Raw genomic sequence first — 13,477 nt, forward strand, 5'->3', positions numbered from 1 at the left:
CCCCTGTGAACCCTGCTACTAACACTGGCAGTACGGCGGCGGGGAGGAGCTGCGTGGTGCGTGGATTTGTGGTGCCACCCAACACCCCGGCACGGACGGCATGCGTGGGGGAGGGGCATCGGGCCATGTGTGCCGATCCTAACGGCTGCGCAGCCCGCCTAACCACCCGGCGGACCTGTGGCTGCATTAAAACATTGCGGACTGGCGGCTGAATCCGAGAACTGTGATCCCCTTTTGTCGGGGCTGGAGCCGCGAGCAATCGGAACCACTGCGGCTGCCCCAGTGTTCCCGTGCTGATCGTCTGCCTTACTCCTCCGCTCCTCATCTGGTGGCGCTTTGGCCTCGGTCTCCCAACAAGGTAGTGGGGCGGTGTGGCGGGGCAGGCGGCCTTCCCCTCGTAACTGGGGGGCCGGCCCCCTGCGGCTGAGGACTGGCCTCCGGCCCTCTCCTCCCCCGCTGGTGGGGTCACACGCTCCCTGAGCACTTCGGGGGACCGGGGGCCTGCATCTTCTGGGACTCTGTGGGGGGCCGCCCCCCCCCACCGCCTCAACATACTTAAGACATTATCAACCAAGGGGGCCACCGAGGGAAACCCCGGTCACGTGCTCCCTGTCCCTCTGGGGAGCTTGGGCTAGGAGAGATTGCCCTGACACTTAGGCTGCGCTGGAGTCACCCCCACTGGAGTCCATGACCATTAGGCCAGCTGGTTCACCTGATGCACCTGCACAGCACAGATTTGGGTGACCGTCACTCGCTTGCTTGGGGTACGAGGAGCCACCCCAGTGTCCCAGCACCCGCCATTTATTAAACTGATCCAGCTGTCCTACGCTACCGGTGCCTTCATCTCCCACTGACCCGGCCCTAGGGATCATCCCCGCTGTTACCGCCACAGGTGCGGGCCCTGTACAAGTTGAGACACGCATATAGCTTGCTGGGACAGCTTGGATCACTCCTTCACTGCAAATCGGACACTGCCCACAGGCCTGGGAAGTACATTGCCATTAACCCGGATATTCCTCCTCTGCAGCTGTCACCTTGGGAGCTATAATACCCACTATTTCCTGGGCTCCCGACCCCCTCATTTGCCTTGTGCTGCCTGCTCCTGGGGGGACCTGGATTCATTGGATCATCTGAGAAACCCTGATACTGGATCTACCTGGGCCTTCCCCTCTGGACTGTATACCCATCAGACCGGCTGGTCCAACCCTGTAAACTTTATGCAGCGGTGAACTCGGCACTTGCGCTACATTCACTTGGTGGGAGGAGGTGCTACCCTGCGCTTTAACACTACTGTCATATACTACTGTTACCCTCACTCCCACCTACTCTGCACTAGTGGTCACCCCCGCCGCGGCCCCCATGAGGACGGGCCCCGTCCATTGAAGCAGACACAAACTATTTAAAGCGTATGTTGGGAGCATAACACTGCTGTAAGTTGGACACTGACCCACAGGCCTGGGAGCTGCATAACTATAGACCCAGGTATCTCTACTAGGCAACTATTACAGTGGGAATCCCACTACCTCTGGGCACCCTCCTTCGTCTAGGATCCCGGACCTCGAGCCCGGTCTTCACCATGACCAAGGGAGCTGGTGCCGGAAAAAAGCAAAGTTCTTTAAACATGTTTGCTAAAACACTGTCCAAGCTGGCCCCAGATGACCCCGAGGGGCAGCCTACCACCTCTGCTCCATCACCTTCAGACGACTCGCAGAAAATGCTGGAATATATTCGGGAGGGCTTCACTACACTCCATACGAAATTAGACGATATGAACGGGAGCATCTCCTCCATAAAAGATCATATCGAAAAAACTGATGGAAGAGTCCGGAGGTTGAGACCAGACTGGGAGTTGCGGAGGATGACTTGGGCTCTCTACGCACTGCAGTCTCCACATTCACCAACCGGGTGACAGCGGTGGAGAAAAAGAATGATGATCTCGAATCCTGCTCGAGGAGAAACAATTTGTGCATTATTGGAATACCCGAAGGCAATATTACAGAGCCCATGGAGGACTACGTGGAACACATCCTTATGACACTCCTTGATTCCCCTAAACTCTCCCCGCAGTTCGCCATTGAGAGGGCACACCGCTCCTTAACCACCAAACCCAGGCCGGGCGCTCCACCGCGGCCCATTATAGCTAGGATCCTCAACTTCCGGGACCGTGATGCTATCCTACGAGCGGCCGGGATCAAGGGAGAACTTCTCCTAGGAGCGAATAGGATCCATCTCTACACGGACTACTCTGTGACGGTGCAGCGGGAGCGCCAATCATTTACAGCTGTGAAAAAGAGACTCCAGGACTTGGGAGTCAAGTACTCCATGCTGTTTCCTGCAAAATTACGCATTAAACACTCCAACAAAACTTCCTTTTTCACGATCCCTGAGGAGGCCTCTAAGTTCCTCGACAAGCATTTCCCTGGCTGACCCACTGCTGTCACAGGCCCAGTCTGTCATGATACCTATTGTATTGGTTTGGTACAGTGATGAACCGCATTTAGTCCTACTCATAATGGTTCTACGCCACACACATCGACTATGGTTGTTTTCCTGATTATTCTTGTTAGGTGGACCCTCCGTGCTCTGGTCCTCTAGGGGGCCAGGATCATGCTGTGTTTGCCTATTATCAATACCCTACAGGAACTCCTGTTTCTTGTCGCGGACCGGTCCCCCTTCGGGGAGCCGGTATTGATGAAATACTCAAAATTATGATGTGTCATGGCTGGAATCTATTGAACTGCGTTAACATATTGTTGTGGCCCTCCTGTCTTTACCATATAATCCTCCACTCATGTAACCTAACCTAAACTGAACATGCTTGTTATACCAACTGTATTTACATTATCCTCCTCCTCTTCCAGTCCGTCGCGCCACTGCTAGGACAGCTAACGGGCCCCCAGGCGCTGATGCCGAGTTGTTTGTCAATGTTTTGTTGGAATTTGGGTGTCATTCCTCAAGTTGGGGGAGGGATGTGGGCGGGGGGAGAGGGTATAGGGATTTATATTGAAAAAGTCTTGGCAACCACCAGAGAGATCACATATGATACACTAGTACTGCACGGGAACTCAGATATAGTAACGCATCGGCTCAGGCCGAGATGGCGTGCTCCAACTCAAACCCACGGTATAAAACTCAGGTTACCCCTCCACACTAATGGCAGATAACAGCTTAACATTCATGAGCTGGAATGTTAGGGGTCTGGGCAACTACAGAAAGATGCGACAAATACAATTCTATGCGGAGCGTCATAGTGTTCAAGTCCTGTGTCTGCAAGAAACCCACGCTCGCTCCGAGCAGTGCGAGGAATTCGCTAAACAGTGGGGACCACAGAGGTACTACACAAACTACTCCACTCAAAGTAGAGGTACTCTCACTTTAATTCATAGGAACCTTAAGTTCAGCTGCTCCCAGTCGCATGTGCCCCCCCCTGGGGAGATATGTACTTATTGTTGGTAAACTGCAAAATCAGGAGGTGGCTGTTCGGAATATATATGGACCCAATATTGACGACCCTGACTTTTACCTGTCCCTGGCCTCGATTCTTGAGAGTTACCCTCAGATTCCGATCATATGGGGTGGAGACTTCAACACGATCTTAGATGTCACCCTAGGCAGGTCGGGCTCTAGACCTCGTCAGCTCTCAAGGGCAGCTTAAACGATCCTCACAACTTTACCACGACTTGATGTGGTGGACGCTTGGCGCCTAATGTACCCCAACTCCTACATGTACACCTATTATTCTTCAGTCCACGATTCCCACTCTAGAATAGATAGATGGCTCGTGTCCGACATACTAATTAGAAGCCTAACTCGCCTGGCAATCCTCCCCAGAACACTGTCTGATCACTCCCCGGTAGTCGTCTCTCTGACCTGGGGGCATAACTCTGGAAAGACTAGGCAATGGAAAATGAGACCCCATGTCCTCCTGGACCATACCTTTGCCTCTGAACTTGAGTCCTCCATTGAGGAGTTTTTTGAGGTCAACACAGATTCAGTATCCTCACGATCCACCCTCTGGGAATCATTCAAAGCATATGTCAGGGGTATCGCCATATCTAAAGGTTGTGGCATTCTGAGACATATTCGGGAAGATATCGCTGACAGCGAATCAGCCCTGGCCACCCTGGAATCCCAATATGCACAAGATCACTCTACCGCGGCACTGGCAACACTGGGTCGGGAGCTGGATAGATTCTGCGACCTTGCAGAGCGCAAAGTTAAATTACTTGATGATCCCCGGGGAGTTAGACGATATAGGGAGGGCGAGTGGCCAGGCCGCGTATTGGCCAGGCTAATTCGCCACGAGTTTGGCGCCCCCAGTATCCCGGCAATTGAAAGGGCTGATGGTACGCTGGCTACCTCATCTCAGGACATCAACACAGAGTTCCTTACATTTTACACATCCCTGTATGTGAAAGCCAATGAATCCCTTGTTTCAGAAATCGACGCCTATCTGGAAGACCTCCCTCTCACGGCCCTATCTAGGGATGTCTCTGCTTCCCTAGAGTGGCCCTTCACCATCGAAGAGCTGATCGAGGCCATCGAGGCACTCTCCGCGGGCAAGACCCCCGGCCCAGATGGGCTCCCTATGGACTTTTATAAGCGGTATAAATCTATCTTGGCTCCACAATTACTAGCATTATGGGAGGAGGCCTGTGAGGTAGGCACACTCCACCCCCCCCTCTCTCCGTGAGGCCATGATAACAGTTCTCCTCAAACCTGGTAAACCTCCTACCCTATGTGGCTCATATTGCCCCCTCTCACCCATAAACTGTGACGTTAAAATATATGCTAAACTACTGGCTAACCGCCTAGCCCCACTCGTGCCCCACATCATACATCCAAACCAGGGAGGTTTTGTCGCAGGTAGGTCCACATCACTAAACCCAGGAGTTTTGCTAGGGGGGACTAAGGGGGCTGTAGCCCCTGATATTTTGGTTGTAGCCCCGAATAGAATCTCAGGAGCTACAGCCAAAAGACTGGCTAGCCCCCAGTCCCAACAGTTCCGACATCAGCTTAGCCCTGGGTCTTTTCCAGACCTAGCAAACTCCCCTGACTAAACCTTAGGCGGCTCTTCAATGTGATCAGTAGGATCAGCTCAAATACACAGGCAGTGGCAGCCACCCTGGACATGCAAAAGGCTTTCGACTCAGAGTCCTGGGAATACTTGTGGCGAGTCTTGGCAAAATGTGGATTTGGTTCCAACTTTCAATCCTGGGTCACACTCCTCTATACCAACCCAGTGGCTAGAGTCCGCACTGAGGATAGATGCTCCGCCCCTTTTCAGATAGCCAGAGGGACGCGACAGGGGTGTCCCTTTTCCCCGCTAATTTTTGCAATAGCAATTGAACCCTTTGCAGACATGATGCTCAATCACATTCCCACAGGGGCTTACGCTCGGCGGGGCAAGCAGATATTGTTTCCTTATACGCCGACGACACCTTACTTTACATCCGCTCCCCAGAAGCCAACCTAGCTCCAATCCTACACGACGTGACCCGATTTGGTCAGATATCTGGTCTTAAAGTAAACAACTCTAAATCGACCTTATTTCCTCTCACAGACAATACACAACCACCGTCTGATCGTCAGGGCTTCACTTGGTCCCATTCCACCTTTACCTACCTAGGAGTGGCGGTCTCTCGGCATGTTGAGCAGCTGCGAGCCGACAACTATCAAAATTACTTAGCCAACCTATCGACCAAAACTGCAAGTTGGGCCAGACTTCCCATTTCCTTAGCGGGTAGAATTGGTATCCTTAAAATGGTTGTGTTGCCCCCCAACTCCTGTACCGCTTTACAAACTTTCCGGTATGGCCAGGCGACAGCTTCTTTAAGAAATTACGCGGCATTACTAATACCTTCCTTTGGCACTCCGGTGCAGTCCGGCTCAAACTTACTACACTCACCACTCCCAAGGAATTGAATGGGTTTGGCGCCCCCGACTTTTAGATACTGGGTAGTTGCTCAATCCCAATTCGCTTCTTACTGGTTCAGTACAGAGGACCCCCCTTCCTCATGTCCGACTTGAAAAACTAAAGGTTAACGAACAAACGATTGGCTCCCTCATTCTCAAGCCTGTCCCACCCGATCCTGATTCACCGGACCCGGTGGTTAGCACATCACTCGCACTTACTAAAATGAGGGCAATGGTCGCAACCCCTAATCCATTTCATGGTGACCTTCCACTCTGGAATTTTCTCCCTAATGTCCCATATATCCCTCAATCCATAGTGTCCCGCTGGTCGGAAGCTGGCTTCCTAACCTTGCGCGATGTATTTGGAGGGGACAACTTCCTAGAGTGGTCTGGCCTTCCTTTACCCCTTATGCGTAAACCTTCAGCGTGGTTGCAATATTCCTCACTTCGGAGGGTCCTCAAAGCCAAATATCCTGAGTTTCCTGCAATCCCTCTGGACGACCCTGTAATAACTGAACTGTGTTCTTCCGATGCCTTCAGAGGGAAAGTATCTAGACTCTATAACATGCTGCAGACCAGAGCCGCCCCCTCCTTTCTCAAACTAAAACTCAAATGGGAGGAAGATTACTGATGAGCGCTGGTCTTGAATGTGTTCACGCACCCAAGAGGTGTCTTACAACTCCAGGTTTAAGCTGGTTCAGTTCAAGGTACTGCACAGGTATCACCACACACCAGCTAAATTACACCGCATGTTCCAAGAGTTCTCGCCTCACTGCCCCAGATGTGGAAGCGACCAAGCTACTTACCTGCACATGATCTGGCATTGCTCACACCTAACACAATACTGGCAGGACATATGCACTTCTATGTCAGACATACTAGACTGCACCATATATCCTTCTCCTATACGCTGCCTCTTCCATGAGCTCCCCAGTCTCAAACACGACTCTAGGAAGCTAGCGGGACTATGTATTTTACTGGCAGTGCGCTGTATAATACTGTGCTGGCTTCGCCCCAGTGCGCTCACACACGCCCGATGGCTACGGGCGGTCACCTGGGCGTACGACACTGAGGAGGCTTGGGGGGGCCACGCAACACCCACACTCCAGTCCTAGGGACATCTGGCGACGATTTCGCAAATACATGTCTGCCCTGTCCTCCACCTCAGACTCTGGTACTTCCTCTCCCTCCCATTCTCCTCAGTAACTCCCTGTGAGACTCGACTCCCCTCAAGCTCAGGGCGCAATTCTTCCTCCAGCATCCATGCTAATTATTCCATGGGATAATAACGCATTGTATTGTGGAATCTTTGTATGAGTTGCAAGCTGATGCCGTGATGTTCCATATCTGTGCAGTTTTGTGTGTTGTTCTTTTGTCCTCAAAGGATTGTCAAGCTAATTAAATAAAGTTTAAAAAAAAAAAAAAAGATTAATATGCAAATGGGCATGGACGTATGTATCTGAAACAAAAGCCTTGATGAACCGTCTTATTTCTACAACATTTGGACATTAATACTGGCGGTAGCTCTTTACCCTTCAATTGCTTTCAATAAATTGGTCTGATTTGGTTGTAGAAGTTGGGTTGGAAGCACCTTTTTAAAATGCTGATTGTCTGCAAAGGCAAATTTGTTTGCATAACCTTTACTATCTAAAATCTCTACAGTGCAGGTCTTTGGCTTGGTTTGCAAGGCTGCTTAACTGGATGACCTCCGAAGTTTCAAAAAGCACATAAACAGTATTACTTATGTATGTTTCCATCTGAGGTAGACATCCAAAGAGCACCTGGTATATGTTTGTTAGTTTTTAATTGCTTAAATGAGTCTCTTAGGTGGCCCATCTGGGGAATTAATAATACTGGTTTCAGTCATTTATCTCTGTTGGGTATTGTCACGTAATCCTTGTTTTTGCTGAAACGTTGCACAGCATAAGAGAAACCTCCATTGGGGCAGAGTGTTTTCTATGACTTGTGTAGGTGTAAGGAATGCTCTTGTCTTGGCCCTGTGAGCTGCTTTTTTTAGACAGTTGAAAACAGAAGCTCTATTAACTTTTGCCTCTTTAGTAGTACTTCAAAACTAACGTGTAGTGGATGTGTTGCTTGAGAACGATGACTTTCTGATCCTTTGGTCTCTACCCATCTCTCCATGACTGCCAATACCTGTAATCTGTGAAATGGGCACCAGCCCACTAAGAGCTGGAGTGCAATTGCTAACTTATTCCTTTTTGACTACTGCACATTTTACTTGTTGTTAATCACATGTATCATGTCTATGTTGAAAATGTTAACTCAGTTTGGCTTTTCTGTAGGATGGCAAACTTAAGCTATATTAAAAACTTCCGGTTCTGTACATCTGCAAAGGATGACTTGGGTTACTGCCTGACCTCAGTTGAAGCTGCAGTTGAATATATTCGTCAAGGAAACCTGTCAGAAAAACAGTCTGTGAGTAAGCATCTATTCATTTTTTGTTTTTAAATCTAGTAAAAATGGCAATTGCAGAAGTCCTGGGAAGAGTATTTCTGATGCTTGTTAATCTGCTTAGAATCGCATGCTGTGCATAGTCCGACATCCAGTGGTCACCGCGGAGTATTGCATTTTGTTTTTCGTAGTCGAATGTCTGTAACACTATCCCTATAGTGACGTGCAGTGTACCCACAATCCCTCACGCGTTGAGGTCCCTCAGATTGTTTTTTTCTGCCCAGTTATTGGTCGCCTTTATGCGGAGCTCCTCGAGAGACATTGCGAAATAATTCCTCGACCTTGGTCGTTTACTATATAATTTCATATACAAAGATCTCCACCCCCCCCTCGACGTTGAAGCGTTCTCCGCCGAGCAAGATCTTCGACGGAGGGACGAGCGGAGGAGATCCTTCGGCGCTGCCGAACATGTGGCCGGGCCTCGCGGGCCTAACACAGTAGGGAGAGCGGGGTTGTGTGGTCATTTCTTTGTTTCACTCTAAGAATGCCTTTCTCTTTCCCCCTCCCTCTCTTTCGAGGTCATAATCACATTTCATATCCTCAGCTATGGAGAGGACGCCCTTTAGGTTTTACTCGCGCTGCAAGGGCAAATTTACCTGGAAGGACAAGCACAAACGGTGTAACCGTTGCTTGCCCCTCGATCACAAAGAGGACGGCTGTGCAGCCTGTAAGTTATTGAAACCCAAAACATTAAAAGACTGCAGGGTCAAAAGGTGAGCAGCCTATGCGATGTCTAGGTCTGACTCCTCGCCAGCTGCCGCCGTCGCCGAATGTGACGAGGAAAGTGATTACACGACCTATGCTACGGAGGTTGTAGACCTCTCGAAGGAGCGTTCCCGCTCCTTGTCGTCGTCCGTCCCCGGCCCCAACAAGCCCGGCTCACGCCCCGCTTATGGGGATGAACACCCCGGCGACAAGGACGAACACAGAAAAACACACAAGCACATACCCCACGGCACGCATTAGTCGAAGACGAAGGCAGCCATAGCGTCAACGGAGGCGTCGGGTCCACCGGCGTCTTCCGCCGACCGTAAGGGTCGCAAGCCCTCCCCGCCACGGCTTCCGCAACCGGGCTTTCTATAAATAAGGGCGCTAACCCCAAATCCTCAGGCGACGCGCCTCGCAAGAGTGCACACGTCGCCAGTAAAGACTCGACACTGCCTAGCGCGACGGCGCGCGATCCCTCGACGGAGAAACTGCTCTCCGAAAGCCTCACGCGTATAGCTTCGAAGGACGGCCAGAGACGGACGGCGGATAACACGTGGAAAACCGCTCACAGGGCCAAAGAAACGCCGAGGACGCCGGAGGGTAGGCTGGGACAGCTCCCACCGTCGACAGAAGACCCTAACCAGCGAGAAGGTTTCTCAGAAGGCAAAGGGACGTTATCTTCGATGTTATGGGACAGAACTAAGCAACTGCAAGGAGAGGAACCTCCCTTTTCACTCCCAGACCGCTCTGGCCTACCTTACTGGACTGTAGAGAGGTTCCAGTCATGTATGGACAAGCTAGACAGGTTCATGGCCATCCCAGAAAATAGGACACCCAAGAGGCCAAGGGAGGTACCCCAGGAGGGGCCAAGGGCTAAATACCCGAAGCACTTTAACCCCCTAAAGGAAGACATGGACTCTTACGACCTCACTGAAGAGGATCCTCATTTCCAGGAAGAGGATGAGTTTGTGTATAATGAAGACCTACAGGAGGAAGAAGGTTTTCATGTAAGTGAAGAGAGCTACGGGGAGGACCCAGGTGAAGGTAGCGCACAGCCCTGGCAGTCACGATCAGGGTCCACAGACCCCGACATTATAGACATTTCTTCTCCTCAGACCACACCGGTCAGGAACCCATCTCCAGTAGACGATCAGCCCACCTTCAATGCGCTACTGAGGAAGGCAGCAGCGCATTTTGAAGTAGAAACTGGGGAGGTCACCCCAGATACTGATTTCGTCGAAAGGATTATTAAGGAAAAACCTCCCACTAGTGAAACCATTCCTATCCTCGCCTCAGTTAAAAGACGACTCACCCCATCGCTGTCCACCCCCGCGCTGGTAAGAGGGGTTAATCCAAGAGTAGAGAAATTGTTCTCACCCTCTCAGTCAGACCCATTATATATCAGGGTTCACTCAGTCACAGACTACTTAGTGGTTACTAACACAAGCGAAGAGGGCTGGGGTTCCACTGTCAACCAGCGAGGCACCCCCAGACAAGGAAGGGAAAAAACTTTATCCCCTGGGCAAAAGAATTTCCGCCTCGGCAGCGTTTTCAATTAGAATTGCCAATAATAATACATTGTTGGCAAGCTACGCCGATGCTCAATGGGGAAAACTCAAACAGGACATCGAAGAAGCCCCTGAACCTCTAAGAACACGCCTTTTGGCTACAGTTACAGAAGGAGCTCTGGTCAACCAGAGCATCATTAAAAACACTCTTGATGCGGCAGAAACTGCTGGCCGCTCTTTGGTGCAGGGAATTCTACTGAAGCGTCACGTCTGGCTTCGCAATTCCGGTTTCAAGGCAGAAACGCAGGCGTCGCTCATTAATAAGCCAATGGAAGAGTCTAATCTCTTTGGAAGGGCAGTGGACGACGCGCTTGAAAATGCGAAGAAGGAATTTGACACCATAAAAACCTTAGACCAAATCTCAAAGCCTCCAAACAGGCGAGGATTTGGAAACAAGCGCTTTTTTCGTGGCCAACGCCAACAGCAGCAGCAGCAACAGCATTACACCCCGGGCAACTTGCCCTCTAATCAGGGTTCCAGTAACCAATATAACCAAAGAGGACAACGCCGCGGCAAGGGCAGAGGCCGGGGCTCTAGCCCCAGAGGCACCCCGGCTAGTAACACCAAATGACCCGAAAGTCCGGGTCCCCTCCCATGCGTCTCCGGTTGGGGGCCGGATAACATCATTCCTATCAGCATGGGAGGGAATAACATCAGACCGGTGGGTATTATCAACCGTAGCCCACGGGTACTGTATAGAGTTCAATCGGTCCTCCACCTACAGACCTCCAAGGGGAAGACGCATGTCTCCAGACCACCTCGTCATCCTGCAAGAAGTAGAACAGCTGCTACAGAAAGGAGCAATAGAAGTCGTGCCCCTATCTCAGGTAATGGAAGGTATTTATTCAGTGTACTTCCTTGTACCCAAAAAGGACCTAACCATGTGCCCTGTACTAGATCTGCGCCCAGCGAACAAATTTCGTATGGTAACATTGCAGGAGGTAATTCCCCTGCTATCTCAGGGGGACTACATGACAACACTGGACATGAAAGATGCATACTTTCATATTTTAATGTTGCCAGCGCACAGAAAATATCTCAGGTTCATGATAGAGGGCAAACACTACCAGTTCAGAGTGCTACCCTTCGGCATAGCGTCTGCACCAAGGGTATTCACGAAGGTACTGGCAGTGGCAGCGGCCCACCTGCGCAGGTTGTCCATACCGGTATACCCTTACCTCGCCGATTGGCTCATAACAGGGGAGTCCTACGAGACATGCTTCTCAAACACCCAGAAGACAGTAGACCTTTTGTTCCAACTGGGCTTCTCCATCAACGAGAAAAAGTCCAGCTTAGAGCCCAACCAAGTCAAACAATTCCTAGGGGCTCTAATTCGAACAAGGGACGGCCTTGTCTTCCCCTCCAACGAGAGGGTCCAAAATATGCTTTTTCAGATCCCTCAATATGTGGCCGGTCGAGAGGTGAAGGTACGCAAAGCAATGCGCTTGCTTGGAATGATGGCGTCATGTATTTATTTGGTACCTCACGCGCGCCTGCGCATGCGCTCAATGCAAGAGTGGCTCAACAGCGAGTGGTGTCAGGCCAGCAGACAATGGGACGATCTAGTGGTGGTCTCGCAGGCCTTGGTTCTCTCGCTACGGTGGCGGCCGAAGGAAAACCTGGTAATAGGGAAACCATTTGCCACCCCCGCAGTGGAAGCCACTTTAACCACAGACGCATCCCTCACAGGATGGGGGGCTCACCTATCCCATCAGACTGCTCACAGAGTCTGGACTCCGAGTGTAGCGTCTAAACACATAAACTTATTAGAACTACTTGCGGTGTTCAAGGCGGTTCATAGTGATAATACCGAATACAAAAATCTCGAAAACAAAAATCTCGAAAACAAAAGGCCGAAAAAAAAAATATCGAATTTTTTTTTTATGACTTTTTTTTTCGAAATGGGGGGGTTCCCCCCAAACCACCCCCCTTTTTTTATTTTAACCCTTTTTTTACTTACCTGACCCAAAAACACATATAAATAAATAAATAAATAATTCGATATTTTTTTTTCGAGATTTTTGTCATTCGGTATTATGTTTTCGGCCTTTTGACTGACCACCGTTCAAGGCACTAAAAGCCTTCCAGACACACCTATAAGGGAAGATAGTGATGGTCCTCACGTACAGCACCACAGCCATGTACTACCTCAACAAGCAAGGGGGCACTCACTCTCCAGGACTGTCCAAGCTGTCCCAGAACATCTGGAAGTGGGCTCTCAGACACAACATGTTCCTATTGTCACAACATGTACCAGGGGAACTCAATCTGCTAGCAGACGAACTCAGCGGAGACTTTCCTCTGCCCTCAGAGTACGAATGGCGATTACACGAAGGCATCGCCTTCGACATCTTCACACAATGGGGCTTCCCAGAAATAGACCTCTTCACAACTCTGGAGAACTCACAATGCCTAGATTACGCCTCCAGATACCCACAGAACCGCTCCAAGGGGAACGGTCTCTGGATACCATGGTCAGGGAAATTTGTTTACGCTTTTCCCCCCTGACTCCTCTGCTGAACAGAATAGTGCACAGGATGCACCAAGAATCAGTCACCATGATTCTGATAGCCCCGATGTGGGCCCGCCAACCATGGTTTGCGCACCTGATGGAGATGTCCCTATCCCCACCAGTAAAACTGCCCTGCCCATACAACTTGCTGTCACAGGACAGGGGCAAAATACTACACCCATGCCCACAGAACATGAATTTAGCTGCCTGGCTCCTGAGGTCATAGAATTTGGCCATTTACAACTCCCTCAGAGATGCATGGACATTCTCAGAGAAGCTAGAAAACCCAACACTCGTCACT

At 50.5% G+C, this 13,477-nt stretch overlaps 1 protein-coding gene across 3 annotated transcripts in view; it reads left to right on the forward strand.

Moving 5' to 3' along the window:
* The window catches only part of ANKRD27 (ankyrin repeat domain 27), a 1,511,294-nt gene that overhangs the window by 577,871 nt on the left and 919,946 nt on the right, over nucleotides 1-13,477 (forward strand). For all 3 annotated transcript variants that reach the window (XM_069635449.1, XM_069635447.1, XM_069635448.1), the window contains one exon: nucleotides 8,220-8,352. In XM_069635449.1, coding sequence (XP_069491550.1) covers nucleotides 8,220-8,352 — 133 coding nt within the window. The remainder of the gene's footprint in view (nucleotides 1-8,219; nucleotides 8,353-13,477) is intronic.

The sequence above is a fragment of the Ambystoma mexicanum genome, chromosome 1q (assembly GCF_040938575.1).
Source record: "Ambystoma mexicanum isolate Mex_15411 chromosome 1q, UKY_AmexF1_1, whole genome shotgun sequence".
Classification (NCBI taxonomy): Eukaryota; Metazoa; Chordata; class Amphibia; order Caudata; family Ambystomatidae; genus Ambystoma; species Ambystoma mexicanum.